Below are 20,052 nucleotides of genomic sequence, written 5' to 3' on the forward strand. Positions count from 1 at the left end.
GGCTCACATAAGTACTTATTCTCCGATCCAAGTCACAAATCTCACTAGCGTAAAAGCTTTGGAAAGATCCAATACTGCCAATTCTCTTTCAGGTGCAGCCAATCAATTGATCTTTCAAATATCAAATATCAAAATCAAATGCTGCATATTTGAGTTGCTACATGTATCAATGTAGGTAAATGCATGTGCCCAGTTCGACATCCAAGAATGCGAAGCTCTTATCTTGTACTTCGTTAGGTATAAACACTTTTTATCCTATTTTCTACGAAACGCCTCATTCACAAGAAAGCTATCCCTACCATCTTCTGACCTAGTCACGTCTAATATCTCACTACAAAGATCATACGATTGACGATATGATTATTTCTGGACTTCATCAAGGACAACCTTCACAGACCTCTTAGGACCTAGCAACAAGCTAATCAATAACAACTTCAGTTCTTAGAACTTACACCTACAGTTGCTATTAAACAGTACCCCCAGAAACTTATGACCATGAGCATGGATTTCTAACCCACAACCACTACGAACATTCCTACTGTTGAGATTGTTTCCTATGAGTCTTAATCAAAATATCCCGATTATGCTTCGAGGTACTTAAGTCTGTCTTCAGATCAGCTTATACAACATCCCCATCCTTCCAACCTCACAATTACCTTAGTCTCGATATTTATTTTCATGCTATCATACTATGCAGGCCTCTCAAGACGGTAGTGGTCCGCTCGAGGACCGCCTACGCAGCCTCATAATTAGCAATACAGAAGGAACGACTACACATGCCCTTCAAAGCTCGGCTACTTCTACAAGGACAGGAAGTATCTCTTTAGAGGATGGGTCTAAAGTCAAACAAGGATGGCCGGAGGCAGGACAGTCATCTCCTTCAACCCAGGCCCCTCCTAAAGCTGGCAAGAAACGTCCAAACCAGGCCGAGCGTCGCAAGATGCGAGCCCAGCTATCCATTCCTATTGACACCAGAGCTCCAGCACCCTATGATGGGAAGCCCTATGCAAATTCCCACCATACCAAGAACCAGCGTTCTACGTGGCACAACACTGAGCAGGATACTTTTCGCCCTCCTTTAAACGCATACAATTATGAACCCCAGGGTCGTGCTACCAACCCTCCATTTTCAAATCAGCGACGCCATCAAGGCAGATTTGGCCAAGTATCGGCATCTGTCCCAGGCCACCAGCCACCTCAGAGGCAGCAACAACCATATACGCAAAATCCTTTCTCAAAGGGCGTTAACGTTATATCGGCAGATTCATTCGCAGCCCGCGGCCCTGCACCTGCCCCTTCACAGTCTTGCCTCTATCATCCAAATGGGCAGCACCAACCTATCTTCGATCCAGAGCAACTTGCGAATGAATCAGCCCATCTTGATGAACTTTGCCGTTTTGTGATTACAGGTGCGGAAATTGAGCCTAGCGAGATTGCTGAAAAAGAATACTTCCGTGCTCAAGTAGAGGCAATTTGTCGCGATGCTATCACTCGCCATGAGATCGAAATCAATGGAAACTTGGGTTTCCAGCCTTACACAGTTGAACTCAAATGCTTTGGGAGCCTTGCGTCTGGATTTGCGACGAAGGCTGCTGATATGGACGTTGGTCTTCTTTCTCCTATGTCCTGGTCCTCGCCGGAATCACCGGATTCGCCTATTCCACGTCTAATTGAGAAAGCATTACTGGAGCATGGCTTTGGTGCACGCCTTCTCACTCGCACTCGAGTACCAATCATCAAGCTCTGCGAAAAGCCCGGTGAAAGACTTCGTTTGGACTTGTTGGACGCGCGAGCTAAGTGGGAGAAAGGAATAGTAGACGATAGTAACGATGCGGCAGACGATGTTATAGATGATCAAGATGCCCCTGACGGCGCTGTTGCTGCCCTAGCCGTCGCCGAAATCGAACATTCGTCGCCTAGTAACCAGGACCAAGACTCCCAAACACGATCTGGCCCAGTGGGAAGGACCTATGAGGAGCAGCTTTCTTCCTTGAAGCAATCCGACTCTCAATCGTTGGTAGCGTATTATCATAACGCGAAACGCCTTCTACGCCGATTAAATGGTCGTGATATCACCATATCAAATGCGACAGACTTCAAAGACACAGACTATAAGGTTCTTGATGATGTCGCCAACGCCTTCATTAATGGACTCCATGATGGGGATTTAAAACGACGAATACAGGCATACCCATCCTTCTCTTTCGATGTCACATCAGAGCCGCCTAATCGCCGCTCGCTTATAGGCGTCTTTATGATGGCGGAAGGCGAGCAACTTGCGACCATCTGGGAAACGCAGGCAATGATAGAAAAGAGCATCCAATTGAGACCAGATTCCAAATTTGTTGTCCAAACCTGGAAAGATATCATGTGTAAGAAGATCTTCGGTACAGAACCCCTTACACTAAATCGGGAACTTCATTTAGCTCTTGAACACCTTCGTAAGATCCCGTTAGTGCAACTTATACAGCTTAAGCAAGATCAATACGAGTCACCAACACAATATCACACAAGAGCGATCCAGATCACGAACGGTCTTTGTCCCGCTCGTCCATCATCAAATAAGTCTTTTCTCCCTGAGATCTCCCAGCACTATATTTCGGGTATCCGTGATAAGTATGTGAGAGATGAGGTTCAAAAATTCGCAAACTCCACCGGAGTGCAGAATCTGAGGACACTGGCCAGGAAGCATAAAACCATCCATCTTGTCACCGAGTACGAAAGGGCCATCGAGAAAGGTCTTTACCGTGAAGAAGATATTCCAGCCATTAAAGAGTACATGGAGATCCTTCAGGGCGACTTTCTGCACCAGACACCAGCCACCGATAAACCCATAGTTGATGCGTTCGACTTCATAGTCCCAGCTACCAAGAAAACAACGGAGCTAGTTGGAAAGATCAGACAACTCCCTGATCCATCCAAGCTTGCACCAAATAAGCCAAGGGACCGATATCACGATAGCTTGGAGTTTCCTAAGAATGGAGTCGGTGTACAGTGCGATATCAATTTCTCGGCCCACTTAGCCCTCCAGAATACCTTGCTCCTACGCTGTTACTCCTACACCGATCCCCGTGTTAGGCCTATGGTCCTTTTTGTAAAGCACTGGGCCAAGGCTCGCGGCATTAATACACCATATCGCGGAACCCTGAGCAGCTATGGTTATGTTCTTATGGTACTACACTACCTTGTCAACGTTGCAGTACCATTCGTATGCCCCAATCTTCAGCAGCTCGCTCCCCCTGATCCGAACCTACCAGCAGAGGATCTTGAGGATGTTACCACATGTAAGGGCTGGAACGTTCGATTCTGGAGGGATGAAGAAGAGATTCAGAGGCTAGCCCATCAAGGCCATCTCAACCAAAACCAAGAATCCCTCGGATCATTGCTAAGAGGATTTTTTGAGTACTACGCGCAGAATAACGTAATGAGCACTACTCGCAAACGTGGTTTTGACTGGGGCAGGGACGTTTTGAGTTTGCGAACCCACGGAGGGCGGCTCTCAAAGCAAAAGAAAGGTTGGACAGGAGCGAAGACAGTCCTGCAATTAGAGACAGGTGCTCTTCCAGACCCAGCCGAAGCGGGGGTTAACCACAAGGTGAAATCACCTATAGACGGCATGATCGGACAGCAAGCTACAACAAACGCACAATTTGGGCAATTTAATTCTCTGGACGGTGTCCCTGTGCCACCAACCAAACCAAAGGACTTGAAGGAAGTGCGTCATCGATACCTCTTTGCAATCGAAGATCCGTTCGAACTTGAGCACAACGTCGCTCGGACTGTAACTCATAATGGCATTGTGTCCATCCGAGACGAGTTCCGGCGTGCCTGGAGAATCATCAGAACTGCCGGCAAAAATGGGCATGCTGTAGAGAATCTGCTGGAGGATGTCAACGTGGAGAGCGAAAAGACGGAGGGAAAGCAATTCACAGAACTATTGGAGGAGATGCATGGACCGGGTATCTTCCTGAGTTCTGTAACGAACTAATCATAGTTATAGCTATCCGCACAAGTTTGTATGTTTAAAATTGTAAGCTCTGCTTTATAGCGGCAGATCGGATATTGTACGAGTAATGACGTCCAAGGGATATGTGATGGGGGATGGATCTCTCTTGTTACTTGTCGACTAGTTGTCTGAGCTGGTTTCAAAACATTGATGTGTTAACTGCCAACTGAATACGTGGTGTCCGGCCTCGTATTACGGGATAATGTAATGCTTGTACGATCGCATATTCTAACAGCTTCCTTTTGCTATAAACGACGTCAAATAAAAATTAGTCAGCCAAGTCAATAACTTTCTGATTAATCCGTTTCGCTATATCGCTCTCACTTGCTATTCCTTATGGGCGTTCAATTGTCTTAGGCATAAATGACTGCCAACTAAATACCTATATCAGGTATCTTTATACTTTTTCAGTTTAATAAATATAGGACTTCAAATCCGATGTACGTTGTATCCTTATTTCATTATTCCCTATATTGACGAAAGTAATCGCCAACTTTACTATGCTTTGGCCTGGTCAACCCAGACAAAGGTCATGATAATCACTCACGAATATTGCGCAACGGCATCATCATCAGGCATGACAAATTAGAATATATTCAACATCCGTAATATGTTGCATAATGACAATTATATTGAGAATAGGTAGTTGGTAATACACCTAACCTACCCTAACCTAGATAAAATATTCTGACATGTCCGAAAATTTCTCTTGCCAAACACCCACTATCCATCGAAACGGACATGATAAAAAATATCTGAGTGACCGGCCTTCTAGAATCGTTAAGTCCCAAAAGGGACAGCTTGATCTACCAACGTTCCGTTCAGAGGCTTGTCCTAGAGGGACGTTAAGCCCTGGCTATCCGAGGATAGCACCGCTGGGGATTGTGCAAAGGGGAAACAATTCAGAGAGCATAATTTTGGCGCACGCGAGACTCCATCGAACAACATACCTGTCGTGACAATCTTAATGTGGTATCTGATTTAATCGCATAACGCTAGCCGTGATTCCTAGAAGCCGTAATAGAACCTTGTTTCGCCTCCAACCAGACGCCATACCGAATAACCCGCAGCCTCACCTATCAACCTTTTTATGAATAGTACACTACTGCGAGCATATTGCAGCCTAATTCATAACACTCGTAACATTCCAGGTTATCTAATCGGCCATATGCTGGAACAGAGGCGAGATGGATTCGCCGTAGTGGTTTCTTCGAATAGCTTCGGACAACAGATAGGAAAGGTCAAGAATAACCAACTTACTTGAGTTTTTAGCTCTCCGGTCCGATATCGGAAAACTGTTGGTTACGATGATCTGATCGATACAGTCGCAGGCTTGCAGCTGCTCGAGACAGTCTGCTCCAAACACTCCATGAGTAGCCATGCAATATACCTTCTTTGCTTTGCCTCGCTTAACGACTGTCTCAGCCGCAGCAATCCACGAACCGGCTTTGTCAATCATGTCGTCCACAATCAGGACTGGACGGTCCTTAACATTGCCGACCAGTGTGATCATATGCTCGATCTTGGGATCTCGGAGTTTCTCTTCCTCCTCGTCAGATGACGCTCCGACGTCACCCGAGCCGCCGAGTGCATGTGGTTCAGGCGCGAAGAAAGAAGAAGCATGAGACATGGTCATAGGATCATCGTCGCCGCCTTGATAAGATTGGCTCCCATCTGCACTGCCATCTGACTGGGGCGGCGACTGGAAGTCATCTGCTACAACGTGACCTTGTACCAGTCTTCCATGAGTCACCTCTAGGGCACGTTGGTCGTTGTAGAGCTGGACTTCATCAACGTTCTCTTCTTCATCTTTCAACTCCTCAATAGGAGACGTTTGAGAAGGCGTATATGCACGTGTATAAGGCGACCGCGTTAGACTATTAGTCCGCAGCGGAGGCGCAGCTGCACGTTTAGGAGAACCTTGGGATTCGCCAGTAACTCGCGATGACCTTACTGAGCAGTTACCATCCGAGTCCCTATCTTCCGAGATAGCTCTTGAACGCTGGACGCCATTGATGTAGCCAGGGGGGTTGTCCCATCCATCCAGCCGGTTCATAATCATACTCGCCGACATATTGGGAGCGCGTTTACGGTCCGTAGTAACCAATCCGAAGTTGAGTTTCAACGCATCGGCCAACGAGGTTACCCTCTTCGTGCCACCAGCATTCTTAGATACGACGACAGCTTCCTTCCAATTAGGAATATTCAATCGAATCCAGCGTGCAATAAGGGGCTCGGCATGTAGGTTGTCAACAGGGCACTTGAAGAACCCTTGCATTTGAGAGGCGTGTAAGTCGACGGTGATAACATGCTTGACACCAGCTACGTGAAGCAAATTTGCTAGCATCCGAGCGGTGATGGCTCCCCGGTGTGATTTCTTCTTGGACTGGCGGCTGTAGGGGAAGTACGGGAGGACGGCTGAAAAGGTCTTGTAGTTAGCAAGTAGAATACTCCCTATCCGTATCTATGCGTGGTATGACCCAGAGATATTTTCCTCGCAGCAGCTTTGAGAAACTCACCAGTGATCTTGTTCGCAGAGCCACCCTTGAAGGCGGAGATCATGATGAGTAATTCCATGATGGTGTCATTGATTGTAGGGCTTCCAGATTGCACAACGAAGACATCCTTGTCTCGGACACTGGTCAGAATTCGGACGCTTGTTTCGCCCTGCAGATTGTGATCAAAATGTCAGTGGGCAGCTCTACCGTTACAACGTTGCCCAAGCCTTTTTTTCTTCTTTTTTTCCTAGCCCGTTGGACTTCGAGACATTGGGGAAGGATAACACACATTTGAAAATTGAGACAGGTCGGCCTCAGCCGGAGCCATGCCCAGGTTCTCACATATTTTACCCGTGAGAGCTGGGCAAGACGTGCCCGAGAATACTAATGTTCCTCGCATTCTGTGGATGGTGAAAAGAAAAGAAAAGTTTTGGTGAAGGAGTTGAAGAAAGATGGTTTTATGTGGGTCATAGGTGGGATCCGATAAGAAGTAAAAAGAGCATGGACCTAATTTGACCGGGGCCTTCACTAGGTACATATGGCTGCATACGCGGTATCCAAGGCATTTTGACATCAGAGTTACCTACCCTCATCCGAGCCGTGACCGTTGTTACATTTTTACATTTTATTGGAACGCGGATGTCAAATCCCTGTGTGCAATTGACTTTGTTAAGCTCTAATTGGTTTGAAGATTTTTTTGGGTTAGTCCTGCATCTGATCAATTAGACATGTACCTATAGGTATGTAGGTACCTACCTAGGTACATAGGTAGGTACCTATGCAGTAACTCAGGTACCTCCACCAGCCTTCTTCAGTAAAACTTTCTGCAGTGGCCCGTTCTTCGCTCACGCTTTTTGTCCCAATTTAATAACAAAGTTCGGAGTTGATCGACAACGACGTATAGTTATATCAAAATGAGGTGATATACTACCTAGGTTATAGATGATTCAAGATACCAGTGAAAATACTTCATCTTGAAGAGCCAGCCCAAGGCTTATCGCATCGCGATGGGTATTCGTGGGTTCACCCAAGCCATACAACGATATGGGGTCTTCTCACCATTAAGTGGTGATACCGTCGTTATTGACGGGCCAGCTCTCGTTCACCGCATCTCCGAAGCAGTTTGCCGCCAACGGCCATCTACAAGCGGATTTGTCTGCCATCCCCCATATTCCCTCCTTAGCCGTATGGTAATAGGCTGGCTTGAAGAGTTGAAGAACCACGATGTAAATGTGTAAGTCGACTTTGAGGTTCGACGAGATACCTCGATGACTAACATTTGGTGGATAGAAGGAAGATATATTTTGATGGATACTTGCCCCCAAGCAAGTGGGAGGTGAGACGGGAGCGGCTCTTAAACCAATCCCAGCGTATGAAAGCATTGGCGTCTTCTCAGCCATTTGGGTCACCTATGACACCAGAAGGCGCATTTAGAGACGTAAGAGCCAATACAACCTTAACACGGCAATTCCCTCGATCTTCGTCTGGTGCATCACCAAAACCCCCCTTTATGGTCCCGGCGGTTCTTGAGGCTTTAAAGGCCAATCAAGACTGGGGTCCCTTGGTCGTAGTCGTCCCTGGAGAAGCTGATATATTCTGTGCGCAAGATATTCGAGAGAATGGTGGCACTTTGCTGACAAACGACTCCGACTTGCTCATACAAAATCTTGGGCTTAAGGGGTATGTATCATTCTTTTGGGACGTTGTTCCAGTCGATCCTACCTCGAAGGAATCCGGTATGGTAGCAATGAAGATATCACTTCACGATATCAATGACCGGCTAGGCTTGACAAATCTCGGCGGTCTACCTCGCGTTGCCTTTGAAAAGCTGAAGGGCTGGATGAGCTTCGACGCAGCCGTACAGAAAGCTCGGGACAGCCATGAAGACACGCTACACTCCCCGGAGTATCTGGCTTTTGTGGACGGGCTTGAAGGAAAGGAATATATACCAAGCCATCATCCAGTGCTTACTATACTCTCTGGCCTAGATCCAAGAATATCGGAAGTCGTCATTCAAATTCTACTTTTAGAGCAGATTGAAGAAAAATCTACGGAATTAGATGAGAAGACATTGCGAGGTCCAGAGACGCTTTCCATATTCCTTCCAATTATGGTTGAAAATCATGATAAGAGAAGCGCATGGACAGGTAGCACAAACACTCGCCAAATAGGGTACAGTATTCTTCAGAGCTTAACACGCCAACGATATAGTAAAATTATCGAGTATCGTACCTTAGATCCATCGACGTCATTAACCGGGCGACAAATTGAGATTCCTAACCTCGAAGAGACGGTCGACAATTGTACTCAACTTGTAACAGTTCTAGATAAACTAGCAGAGGCCTTGCCATCTTCGTTGCAGTGGTTGGCGTTTGCGGTATACCAGGACATTGAATGGTCCACGTCAGAACAACGTTCCTCTCTATCAGCTGCACTCGTCAGCAAAATGCTGAGCGGGTCTGAATTTCTGGAGGAATACTCGTGGGACTTGATACACTTCACAGCCCAAGTCCAAGCCTGCTTATACTCGCTGAGGATAGCTAAACAAATCTTAGACGTTGTTGTCTTTATGGGTCAAGATATCCCAGCGCCAGCGCGTCAATTACACAACCGTCTCGCACTACTTCCTCTTATTGGAGAATGGCCTACTATTGAACACATTTCTGATCTACTGTCTGAGTTCGGTAAGGCAGAGGGACTCCGAGTCATCACAGACATGCTCGGAATCCCAAGTATCGAAATAGCAGCGCCTTCTGAGGATTCTACAGGGCCGAGAAAAAGACAGAAGCGAGATCCCGAGTTACTACCGCGCAAAGGACGCCAAAGAGATATCAAAACATCACCCTCTATCAACCCTTATGCCATCCTCAGCCAAGAGAGCGAAGACTAATAGGAAGATGAACGAGCAAATCTTCTAGTGGTAGTTCTGAAGTAGTGTGCTATGACAAGAGAGGACCGGGTAAGATGTTGAGAAAACAGATTGGTTTTACGAAAAGAAGATATCGGTGATATAGCTCGAGGATTAGTTTATATGTAAGAAGATCCATAGCATCGACGGATACCTTCTATTGGCAGTACTATGCGCGAAGGATGATTACGTTGTTGGTGAGCATGGGTCGCCTCGGACTGCCAAGATCCCCGAGGTCCTTTCGAATACCACTTTTATTCGGCTCCAATGAGTCACCTGAGTACGCGACTGGATCGTGAGGCGGGGCTCGGTGAAGACCCCATCCCGCAACGCGACGGTGCAGACATAGGCTGCATATATCCCCACCCTTGTCGTGGTTGATGCTGCCAACGGCTTCTCAGGCTATCTTCCAAGGTAGGTCTATAAGAACTTCTGTCTGGCTGCCGGAGTTCTCTAGTTTTTAATCTCATCTGCAGTATCTTCTTGCCTTTATTCAAGACACTATCACTATATTTTGCCTATTCTATTTTTGAATACCCGAAAGCGTATAATACAATGGCAACAACTGCATCTCTTCTTCCGACTATTCCCCGCATATTCTTCCTCTATCTAGAGCCAGTTGCGATGTATGTCTCCTGGTTATTTCATATTTTATAAGACACCCATGATTAACACGTATAGAACATATGGCATGGTTTCAAATTATGCCTCGCGTCATCCCATATTTGAGCTTTCGTCTAATGCACAAAATGGTCTACCTATCCCATCTCTGATTATGCCATCGATGGCCACGGGCTACCTTCTTAATATGATGCTATACGGCCTAATTATTCTCCTTGCGTCGCCGCCTAATAAACGCCTGTTGCAGCTACACATCGGGATCTTGATAATTGCCGACCTTACGCACTGGGCTGGTCTTTTTTCGACGATTGCTGAAAATGACCCTCGCGGGTGGGCCGCTATCTTCGACACGAGTGATTGGGGAGCTGATGTCTGGAACCTTGCTACGTATCCTATTAGTAGTCTCGCTATTAAGTTTGCGACTTTGGCTGGGTTGTTTGGCAAGATCCAGGGCTAGAGGTTGAGCAGACTTCCTTGGGGAGCGAACGAAAGTGAATAAATAGGGAGTAAATTAGGAGAGGATATAGAAAAAGGGGGGAGAATGTAATAAAAAAAAGAATTAAAAAAATAGAGAGGGAGAAAGAGAGGCAAAAAAGAAATACAAAAAAAGCTCAGTCCCAGATTCGAATCCCCTCGGATAGGGGCAGAGGATTCGAATCCAAGACCTACGAAAAACCGGCTTCGTTAGGTATCTGCTGTCAAGTCACGTTCTTTTTTTTTTTGGAAGAACGGTCCAGCATAAGACACCACAGTGGGGTTTTCTCTAACCTCAAGTCGCCCAAGCGAGGGGCGTCGGTTGATGGATTGTTTGTAATTTAGATATATATCTTTTACTACGTGGGTAGGTACCTCAACAAATGTACCTTGGGTAGTTATTTCGTTGCCTAGGTTTCTGCCGGTTGACTTTTCAGGTACTGGCCAGCTGTAGGTTGCATGCTTGTGAAGCTATTCAGCCCTGATCATGCAAAGTAGCAGTGTTGTGCATCACCCTATATCGTGGGGAGTAGGAGTTAACATAAAGGTTAGTAGGCACTCAGATACTGTAAGTTGTATTCGATTAACAATAACACGCTGATATATTAACATAGGTAAATATAGGAATTCCAACGTCTATATGATCGACTAGTGATCGGCCATCCTTCTCAACATTCAACTATTAAATACCTTCACTAGACCACGCACTTCTCTTCTCAAAAGCTCACATCTGCATATAAAATGGCGTTCTTCTCGACACCCTAAAAGTTCTGGCCGCCACCCGCAATAGCAGTCATGTTAGGATTCCCAGGCTTGATGAGAGTCTTCTCTTTAGGTAGAGCATCCAGCACCGCATCCGACAGGTTAAGCGTATCCTTGATAATCTGGCGCGGCGTCAGCGCGAGCCACTGGGCAGCGCTTATATCGGAAAACTTCTTGGCCTGCAGCACCTCCAGGAATATGACGTCTTCGGTACCCGTGTTCTCGATGTAGTGGCCGGCCGACTTCTGGATGTAGCCGACGTCGCCGGCGGTGAAGTCGAAGGTCGCAGAGGCGGCGGGGGCTTCGTAGATGGTGATGCGGGCGGAGCCTTGTAGGAAGTACGACCATTCGTCGCTCTCGGTGTGCCAGTGTACCTCGCGCATGGCGCCGGGCTCGAGGACGACGAGCGCGGCGGAGAACATGTCTGCTACGGGGAAGGTTATCGGGTCTAGGATCTTGACGGATCCGCCGGTGGTGTTGTGGAATTCTTGTTGCGACCAGTGGTAAGTGTATCCTGAAGGACCCCAGAGAGCACCAGCTGAAGACGTGATGTTCTGCTCTGAGATGTTGGCCGGAGCAGGGGTGCCATTGAAGATATGTCGTGTTTGGTTAGCTTCATTCCGGCGATTATAGATATTTTGGGACCAGGGCGCGACTTACATATTTCTCTGCGTCGGGAATGTTGTCGAACGAGCTGACGTCGGTCTGGAGATCCTTGGCCCAGACAGATACGGGCGTGCGCATGAGCATCTCGGTAGCAAGAAAGGTGTCTGTCTCGGAGAAAGTACCGCTGTCAAAGATCAACAGGAATTCGGCGCCCTCGTGTAAGGCCTGTAAACTGTGAGGGACACCCTGCGGGAAGAACCAGACATCGCCAGCTGTGACGTCGTCGATGAAGGAGGCTCCATCAGTGTCGATGGCGGCTACGCGAACCGAACCTTTCAAGACTAGGGCCCTAGTTACAGGTCAAGATGTCAGCTTCGGGCCTTATGTAAGAATCAAGAGGCAAGTAGAGAGCTCTATACCATTCACCAGAAGTATGCCAGTGTAATTCTCGATACGCATTCGGTGCAAGACGCATATCGACGCCCGCCATCTGAGTAGCCACAGGCAGTACATCTTGATTCTGCTGCCGAGCCCAACCGGACTCCTCGCCCGAGCCGAATAGGTTGTGACTTAGACCAAGAGGCCACATAGCTTGGGGCACGGTGCCTTTATCCGTTGAAGGTGGGGCGTAGGTATCGGGATTCAACTTCTCATACTCGTACGTGCGCGGCCCAGGGTCAGTTTGTCCCAGACTGCCACGAATGGGTTGTGGGCCATTGGGATAGTCGGCGCTGTTGAAGTCTAGGTAGAGACCAAGTTTAGCATCAGCTTCCTGGCCACCCACGAGCTGCGGATCCTCCACAACGGCCGAGTCGCCCCCATCAACAGGTGGACGCGATGCGATGCCTCCTTGAAGGTTCGTTGAGCCGCGGAGGTTTCCTACGGGTGCACCGCTGTAAGTTGGAATAGGCGGGTTGACACCACCAACATCCCCTGTATTTTCTTCGTATGTCATCCTATAATAGGTATTAGTGCTGTCCTCTATAAGACGTTCTAGATGCTACTTACTGAGGCCTTGGAAGGGCAAGGGCCAGGTGAAATAGCCCAGCGCTTGCAAGTGTCTTTGAGTACCTCATCGTGAGAAATTATATATCTTGCCGGGAAAGGTTGATACGACGGAGAGATAAACAGAAGGTTTGTGGTGGCCTAGGATTCCTTGTCGTCTGTGGGAAATGATTCGTAAATTGTTCAGGAGAAGGGAAATCTATACGACTTTTATATTCGATTCCCCTTGATAGGTATTGTTCAAACTTTCGTCGGTGGACACATAATCAACTACATCATCATGGCCCATGGGCATCGCCCAACACCCCTACTGCAGCCTTCCCCTGACACCGCATAGTCTAGACCCGTCATCTAATAATTGTGACGAGAGAGCATACTACCCAGGGTGCTATACCCCTGAGTATAGTCATCTCCGCTCCAGCGGCATAGTATCCAGTGTCGTCAACGACGCGCGCGTGGTGGTGGCTCAGTCCCTTCTTCCTAAAGACTCCATCGGTCACAAATACAATGGGTCAGCCGGTGAGGCCTTTACCCTGCCACTGGAAGATGCCGAATCTAATCCGCTGCAGAATACCTTGTTAAAGTTTCTAGCCTACAGCCTCAACCCTAGCGATTCCGAGCGACGCCGAAAGTAGTCGACTGCATTGTAGGACTTTCCGACGGAAAAAGATTGCCGGATTGAACCAGGGTAGCTCGTTTACTAATCCGCAATCCGAAGACATAGGAGTGATACGGAAATACGGCAGAAAACGAGCGCTCAGATATCATATTTGGTTTTGGCTGACATCCATCCATCCATCCATGCGCCAACTCGGAATCCCGGAATTTTTAGTTGAGATTGTGACTCGCGAAATATGATTGTAGTATGTTATATTGCATCGCTGTGAAGCCTTGCCCACTCAGCTCAAGTCGGTCAGCAATAAGAGCCTTTGCTGACCGAAATATAGCTGGTAAATATACCTATTCTCTACACTGACATCATAACCGTTCGTTCATCATTCAATTGGAACCCGCTTCGACAAAATATGGCCTATTTAGTCCTAGGATGATTTGGAAATAATTGTCTTGTGACAGACCTTGATAGTAAGGAAAGACGGTGAAAGCTTGGAGTCTCGGAAGTAAGACGAAATAAAATATCTAGGTTACAGAGATATAACGAAATATATTCTGTTCTAAGATTAATAATTAGGACTGGTCTATCAACCCTCCCCAAAACTTCACAATCTGCTAGAGATCCGTAACTCCAACCCGTGTCGCGGATAGTAAACATACGCCTGCTCGCCGAGTGCGCCGAACTTCTTCCTAAACTGAGCCTTGCCGCCAAGCCGGAGGTTCCTGACGATAACGTCGTACGTGTTGGCCAAGAACTTCGCTCGCACACCGCCAAGCCGGGCCCCAGGCGTAAGCCGCTCCGGGACGCCAGCGCCGAAGGTCACCGGTCCGCTTAGAGCTCAATAAAGGTTCGCGATTATAATATAGAACAGTTAGAGTGAATAATTAGCAGGAGTAATGCAAGGTATTGAGTATCTCAAGGTACCAGCGGGAAGTCCTCTCATATGCTGTTGCTCGTCTCTTGATATACCAGCACAAGCTACGTATCTTGGCCGTATTGTCATCATCGTGTAAAGAGTTGTTAACCTTCGTGATTATGGTGTATTAACTTGTTCTCCAATTCTATTCTTACCATATATACGGTCACATCTGTAGATCAATCTAGATATTAGTTTCCTCATCATTGGGTTTGCTCTTTTGCCCCGCCGTCTTTTACCTATTAATTAGTTTACTTCACCGATCAGATTTCACGAGCCTGGCTTTCGAGAAGGAATAATGTGTTAATTTCTCCTTCTGTATTTCATGCATAAGATACCTAAGTAAGTAGTAATGCTAGTGATGGCACATGGGGATTCGCTAAATCATTACCTAGCTACTAAAGATATAGCTCATATAAGTTGGTCGTACGCCACAACGATGGTTTATAAGACAGTACGAAGTAACCAAGAACCCATAGAAGGGTCAGAATAGTCTAAGTTTATGTAGGGAGAACTATCTAGATATACTGATTATTCTATCAGTACGCCGGAAAATCAAGGCCCCTCAGGCACTTGGCAGCTGCTTGGTTGTCCTTGTCGATAGTTTTGAGGCGTTAGTGGAGCTGTTTGAACTGGGGAGAAGCTCTACATTACGTAAGGCCCTTTGCTTAGTACATATTCACGCTTTAGAAACGGGTTTTCATCGGCCGCGTAGTGTAGTGGTTAGCACGCAGGATTTTGATTCGTACAAATTTCCTGAGACCTGAGTTCAATCCTCGGCGGGGCCTTTCAAACACAAATTAACTTTTTGCATCATTCCTCTAATTTTATAGCACATGGTCGGTAAACTTTAAATTTAAATGCATATTTATTTCTACGTCAATAATTCTTCTATTTGAGGAAGCATTTATTGACAAAAGTTTTGCGGCTTCATACCTATCATATTTTTAAATATTCGATAGATAGAGGATGATTCTCTACCACCGATCAACAAGGGTTGAATTGCTTCTATTCGAGAGCAATGCTGTATAATATAGAGATGCGCTCAAGTTCTACAATGTCAAATTCCAAAGCTTACCTAGGTACCAACCGACATAAAAGGACGGCGTTAGCTCAACCGAGGGGTTCCGATACGGAAGCTGTAACGGCGGGGCAGCAGGAACTAACTATGGTGGGGTTGAGCACATCATCGCTGCTATTCGGCACCTTGCCGCACTTACACCGTGGTATTCTCTTATATAGCTAGTCCACATCATAAAAGCTCGCACCTTTTTCTATTCCCCTTGACGTTTCTACTTGAGACTACCTTATGCCCATCCTGCGAACAGGTCTCTCTACGCTTCGGCACCTAGGACGCTTCACACTCTCGTCTTCTCCAAGAGCAACTCTCTTACAACCCCTCCATAACCTCCACATAAGCCTCGTCAGGAGAAGCGCCATGTCCTCAGCTGTAGCAAAGCGCCTCGAGGGCAAGACCATCGTGATTACTGGTGCGTCGTCGGGAATTGGACGTAGTACTGCGCTCGAGTTTGCGCGAACCTCGCCCAAAGACCTGAAGCTTGTCGTCACGGCGCGTCGCATCGAGAATTTGCGTCAGCTCGCCGACGACATCGCAAAGGAGGTCGGCTCTGGCGTCCGCGTCTTGCCTGTCAAGCTCGATGTGAGCAACGCCGATGAGGTCCGCGGCTTTGTCGCCAGCCTGCCGGAGGAGTTCCGCGATATCGACGTACTAGTGAATAATGCGTAAGTGCCTGTTTTCATTTTTGAACGAGGGACGCCTACGGAGTATGACTGTGGTTAGATTCAAGCCAGGTATAAGAATAAAAATGGGAGATAAAACGTGGATATATCTTCAGTATTTGATATATATGGAAGCAACTTTGCGCCCATTAACTAACCGTCATAAAACCAGCGGCCTTGTTAAAGGCGTAGCACGCGCCCCCGAGATTGCCGAGGAGGATATTAACGTCATGTTCGCGACTAACGTCACGGGCCTGATCAACCTGACCCAAGCTGTACTACCCATCTTCCTTAAGCGGCCAGACGGTGGCCATGGGGATATTATCAATGTTGGCAGCATCGCCGGCCGCGAGCCTTACCCAGGCGGCGGCATTTACTGCGCGACCAAGGCTGCCGTCCGCAGCTTCACCGATTCCTTGCGCAAGGAGCTTGTCGCTTCGCGCGTCCGTGTCATCGAGGTCGATCCCGGCCAAGTCGAGACGGTATGTTAAACATTCCTTTCTAGTTAATGGTAGTGATATATGCCGCTGTTCCGGCGCTGATATTATGATCTTCTAGGAATTCTCTCTTGTTCGATTCTACGGCGACAAGAGCAAGGCTGATGCTGTATATGCGTAAGTAACCACATTCAACTAAGTGACCACATATGTATACTAATATTCCAACTAGTGGAGGTGAACCTCTAACACCTGATGATATTGCCGAGGTTATCGTATTTGCTGCTGGCAGGAGGGAAAATGTCATAGTAGCGGACACCCTTATCTTCCCTAACCACCAAGCCAGTCCTTTTGTAATTCACAAGAAATCATAGAAATTTAGATAATCCAGGACTTATATTTCATCTACCAAACTTTACGGGAAGAGAATGAGGCAACGGCAAGGGCGAACACGCCATAATAACATCTTTGAATCCAAATCATATGCCTTACCTTATGGTCTAAAAGATAAAAACTCTACGAGATTGACTTCATCCATAGCTCAATTGGGCAACTATGGGCTTAATCGTGTTCAATATGCATCTATTGCTGAGAAAAGTCAGCGGGGACTATGCACGATATTCTAAACCACAACGTAGCTTGCGCGTAAATGAGTTCAGACAACCGGTTTACTCATTCACTCGAATCGGCCTTCGAAATCTATGCCTCAAGACGAAACACAGAAGTCAAAAGCACTGAAGCAATCATAACATCCGACAAACCCTAGCAGAAAGCAGGGTTGCCAATGGACAACTCCACAACCAATCCTCGCATATCCAGAAGGACAGGCTATGGTGCGGGAGGGAGGCTCGACTCGATGTGAGATAGTTGAATGGATAAACAGTTTTCATCATGACAGAACGCGCCACGTAAGGAAGTCTATCGTAACTTACATTTGACACACCATGGTTGTAGGCTGGCTATATCGGAGGTCAGGTCTAGCATGCGGCTTTACTATAAACTACTTCTCTGTTAGCTTGTGCTATTTCCAAGACTCAAGAAGAAGATAGAGGGTATTTAATCAGAATAAATTTTTGGTATATGGGTATCATCACAGCGCTTCAGAAGCAGAACTGATAAAAAAGGATTCATCATGGACAAGAATAACGACAAAGAAAACTTCAGAGCCTGCTTACCTTAACTGTATATTACTGGTCGCGATTACTGTTAGATTTCATGCTGCTGAGTACTATTTTTCCTGAGAAGACAATTAGTCAAAGAACCAAAGATAATAATGACAATTGCAATGGCTGATTCATGCTTCAGATGGTAGTGCATGTATGTTCAGTTGCTCAGGTGATCGCGGAGAACAGTGGAATTGGATTCATCAGTAGCAGAATGACCTACTAAGAAAGAAAAGTCTGTCCAGGGGTCGAAAAGGAAGGTAAATGAAACTTACCAAAATATTTGCGAAGGTCGGGTTCGAGATTTCAACCATCAGCGACGGTGGACTTGGATTTACCGGGTAAAGTCGTCTTGCATACCATCGCCCGGTAAAATGCGAAACCTTTCTAGGACTTCTTCTCAAGTCTAAGTCGTAAATCCACGACGACCATGGCTGCCTGTGCTGGTAGACATTGGGTGGTTGAGCATCAGGTTCTTGTTTGCATTTTTTAAGAGGGTGCGAAGAAAGAAATTTCGGTTTTGAGGTCGGGTTCAAAAAAATCTTCGGATAACGGAAAATCCATGACCGATTGGTCAGTGCTTCAAGCAGGTGCAGAATGCAGGGATTCGTGGGGTTAGTGGGCATGGTGGGGCAGTTCTACGCTCAAGGTTGCATGGAATTTTCAGTGCGTGCCGGTATGTACTAAGCTTTCTGCAAGCTCATTGAAGTGCGACATCTGAAGCTTCTTAGCAACAAAACACTTAGGAGCGCTATAACTTTCCCACCATGGCTGATCGGAGACGAATTAATGGCCCAGTAGGTCAAACGACTCCTCCCGTCTACGATACGCCTCAAGGGAAAAGAGTAGCAAAGCGTCCGGGCGACAATGACGTTCGAAAGATCTGTAAGTCGCATCGTTTCCTTGTACGTATTAGCTGTCTAATTTGAATTGCGTATAGTTCTGAAAACAGGAGTTACTCCTTCAGCTTCAGGATCTGCATATCTGGAAATCGAAGACCCATTTGCGATCCGTCCTTCAGGCACGAGCTTGAAGCTTACCTGTACTGTTCATGGACCTCGAGCACTTCCGCGATCTGCGCCTTTCTCTCCTCATATCATCCTTTCGACGCACGTCAAATATGCACCTTTCGCGACGAGACAAAGACGAGGTTACCTACGCGATTCAAGTGAGAGGGATCTCGGAGTCCATCTAGAAACAGCATTACGAGGCGCAATTATCGCGGATCGTTGGCCTAAAAGTGGTGTCGACATCATCGTCACCATAATTGAAGGAGACCAGAATCGTGACTCTCCCGATTACGATAGAGACGAAGGTTGGGACATGATGAATGTCTTAAGTGGTTGTATAACCGTTGCCTCTGCGGCTATTGCGGACGCTGGCATCGACTGCGTGGATACTGTCGCAGGAGGCGTTGCGGCTTTAGCAGCTCAGGACGAGAAGAGCCAGCCAAGCATCGTCCTTGATCCGGATGTTGCCTCATATCACAAGATATTTGCAGCGTGTTGCGTCGCATACCTGCCGACAAGGGATGAAGTAACTAACGTCTGGTTCAAGGGTCAATTGCCCGCTGCGGACGCTATGCTCTACAACAAAATGGTTGAGAGAAGCCTTGTAGCATGCCGCAATGCGAACCGCGTCCTCATCCAGGCTTTAAATGAGACAGTTGATAAAGGGAAAAATGTCTCTTAAGCTAAACTAGCCATGATGTAGAGCATATACCAACCGGCGGATGTGGATCCAGATTGCGAGGTGACTTCAGGGCTATGATAGAAACCCCATGCTGGACTGTCTAGGTGATGATGAAATATCGAGTTGGGAGTATAACTTCCCAGGAAGAAGCCATTCTCACCCACATGAATTTCTACGGCGTCTGTTACATGCTGTTAATAGTGTGGCAACTTAATAGGGCCTCCTAGAAGGAAAGGGCATGTCACGATGACAGACGGCAGAAGCTAAAGATGTTAGCAAAAGTAAACCCGTTACTCGTGGTTATTACGAATCCGTAAAAGAAATGGATCGTATGGACGTTGGCGTGAATAACTGAGCTGCTGAGGTCTTAAACGTCTCTTGCTCGCGCGCTAGTGTTTTAGGTATACCGAGCCTAAAATATAGATGCGGTGGTGTGCGAAGTAGAGCTATTCATGATCCAATTTCTATAATAAATATAAGAAGCACTTTTGAGTGCTTAAGCTATCAATTAATATGCATCGACTTCAATAGATAGGTAACTACCTACATAAGCTGACCATAATCTATTTTTAGCACTTCTGGAACTAGGTACATGTACAGTATGTCGTTAG

General features: G+C 46.9%; 7 protein-coding genes and 1 non-coding gene across 8 annotated transcripts; 6 read left to right on the forward strand and 2 right to left on the reverse strand.

Annotated features, from left to right (window-relative positions):
• The first annotated feature begins 82 nt into the window (after nucleotides 1–82).
• On the forward strand, nucleotides 83–4,284 carry F4817DRAFT_323547 (uncharacterized protein). The gene has a single exon (XM_049301522.1). The coding sequence runs from the start codon at nucleotides 692–694 to the stop codon at nucleotides 3,986–3,988; it is 3,297 nt and encodes a 1,098-aa protein (XP_049163500.1). The 5' UTR covers nucleotides 83–691; the 3' UTR covers nucleotides 3,989–4,284.
• A 331-nt stretch (nucleotides 4,285–4,615) lies between these two features.
• On the reverse strand, nucleotides 4,616–7,016 carry F4817DRAFT_323548 (phosphoribosyl pyrophosphokinase). The gene is made up of 3 exons (XM_049301523.1): nucleotides 6,794–7,016; nucleotides 6,526–6,673; nucleotides 4,616–6,424 (listed from the first exon to the last, which is right to left on the reverse strand). Exons 1-3 carry the CDS (start codon nucleotides 6,902–6,904, stop codon nucleotides 5,163–5,165), a joined length of 1,521 nt encoding a protein of 506 aa, XP_049163501.1. The 5' UTR covers nucleotides 6,905–7,016; the 3' UTR covers nucleotides 4,616–5,162.
• Nucleotides 7,017–7,511: 495 nt separating this feature from the next.
• Nucleotides 7,512–9,394, forward strand: F4817DRAFT_355779 (XPG domain containing-domain-containing protein; the record flags this gene model as incomplete). Its single annotated transcript, XM_049305700.1, has 2 exons — nucleotides 7,512–7,738; nucleotides 7,795–9,394. The coding sequence occupies 2 exons, from the start codon at nucleotides 7,512–7,514 to the stop codon at nucleotides 9,392–9,394; spliced, it is 1,827 nt and encodes a 608-aa protein (XP_049163502.1).
• Nucleotides 9,395–9,650: 256 nt separating this feature from the next.
• F4817DRAFT_80985 (uncharacterized protein) lies at nucleotides 9,651–10,742 on the forward strand. The gene is made up of 3 exons (XM_049307914.1): nucleotides 9,651–9,826; nucleotides 9,889–10,038; nucleotides 10,094–10,742. The coding sequence occupies exons 2-3, from the start codon at nucleotides 9,968–9,970 to the stop codon at nucleotides 10,488–10,490; spliced, it is 468 nt and encodes a 155-aa protein (XP_049163503.1). The 5' UTR covers nucleotides 9,651–9,826; nucleotides 9,889–9,967; the 3' UTR covers nucleotides 10,491–10,742.
• A 318-nt stretch (nucleotides 10,743–11,060) lies between these two features.
• Nucleotides 11,061–13,321, reverse strand: F4817DRAFT_323557 (Bicupin, oxalate decarboxylase/oxidase). The gene is made up of 4 exons (XM_049301524.1): nucleotides 12,884–13,321; nucleotides 12,295–12,831; nucleotides 11,932–12,224; nucleotides 11,061–11,867 (listed from the first exon to the last, which is right to left on the reverse strand). The coding sequence occupies exons 1-4, from the start codon at nucleotides 12,949–12,951 to the stop codon at nucleotides 11,269–11,271; spliced, it is 1,497 nt and encodes a 498-aa protein (XP_049163504.1). The 5' UTR covers nucleotides 12,952–13,321; the 3' UTR covers nucleotides 11,061–11,268.
• Nucleotides 13,322–15,114: 1,793 nt separating this feature from the next.
• On the forward strand, nucleotides 15,115–15,197 carry F4817DRAFT_t5. The gene has a single exon. It is a non-coding gene; the product is annotated as a tRNA-Gln (tRNA).
• On the forward strand, nucleotides 15,121–17,228 carry F4817DRAFT_323559 (NAD(P)-binding protein). The gene is made up of 4 exons (XM_049301525.1): nucleotides 15,121–16,152; nucleotides 16,322–16,631; nucleotides 16,708–16,763; nucleotides 16,819–17,228. The coding sequence occupies exons 1-4, from the start codon at nucleotides 15,719–15,721 to the stop codon at nucleotides 16,958–16,960; spliced, it is 942 nt and encodes a 313-aa protein (XP_049163505.1). The 5' UTR covers nucleotides 15,121–15,718; the 3' UTR covers nucleotides 16,961–17,228.
• A 1,196-nt stretch (nucleotides 17,229–18,424) lies between these two features.
• On the forward strand, nucleotides 18,425–19,969 carry F4817DRAFT_323563 (3' exoribonuclease family, domain 1-domain-containing protein). The gene is made up of 2 exons (XM_049301526.1): nucleotides 18,425–18,634; nucleotides 18,690–19,969. The coding sequence occupies exons 1-2, from the start codon at nucleotides 18,517–18,519 to the stop codon at nucleotides 19,439–19,441; spliced, it is 870 nt and encodes a 289-aa protein (XP_049163506.1). The 5' UTR covers nucleotides 18,425–18,516; the 3' UTR covers nucleotides 19,442–19,969.
• The last annotated feature ends 83 nt before the right edge of the window (nucleotides 19,970–20,052 follow it).

The sequence above is a fragment of the Daldinia loculata genome (assembly GCF_022478755.1).
Source record: "Daldinia loculata strain CBS 113971 unplaced genomic scaffold F4817scaffold_2, whole genome shotgun sequence".
NCBI classification, from domain to species: Eukaryota; Fungi; Ascomycota; class Sordariomycetes; order Xylariales; family Hypoxylaceae; genus Daldinia; species Daldinia loculata.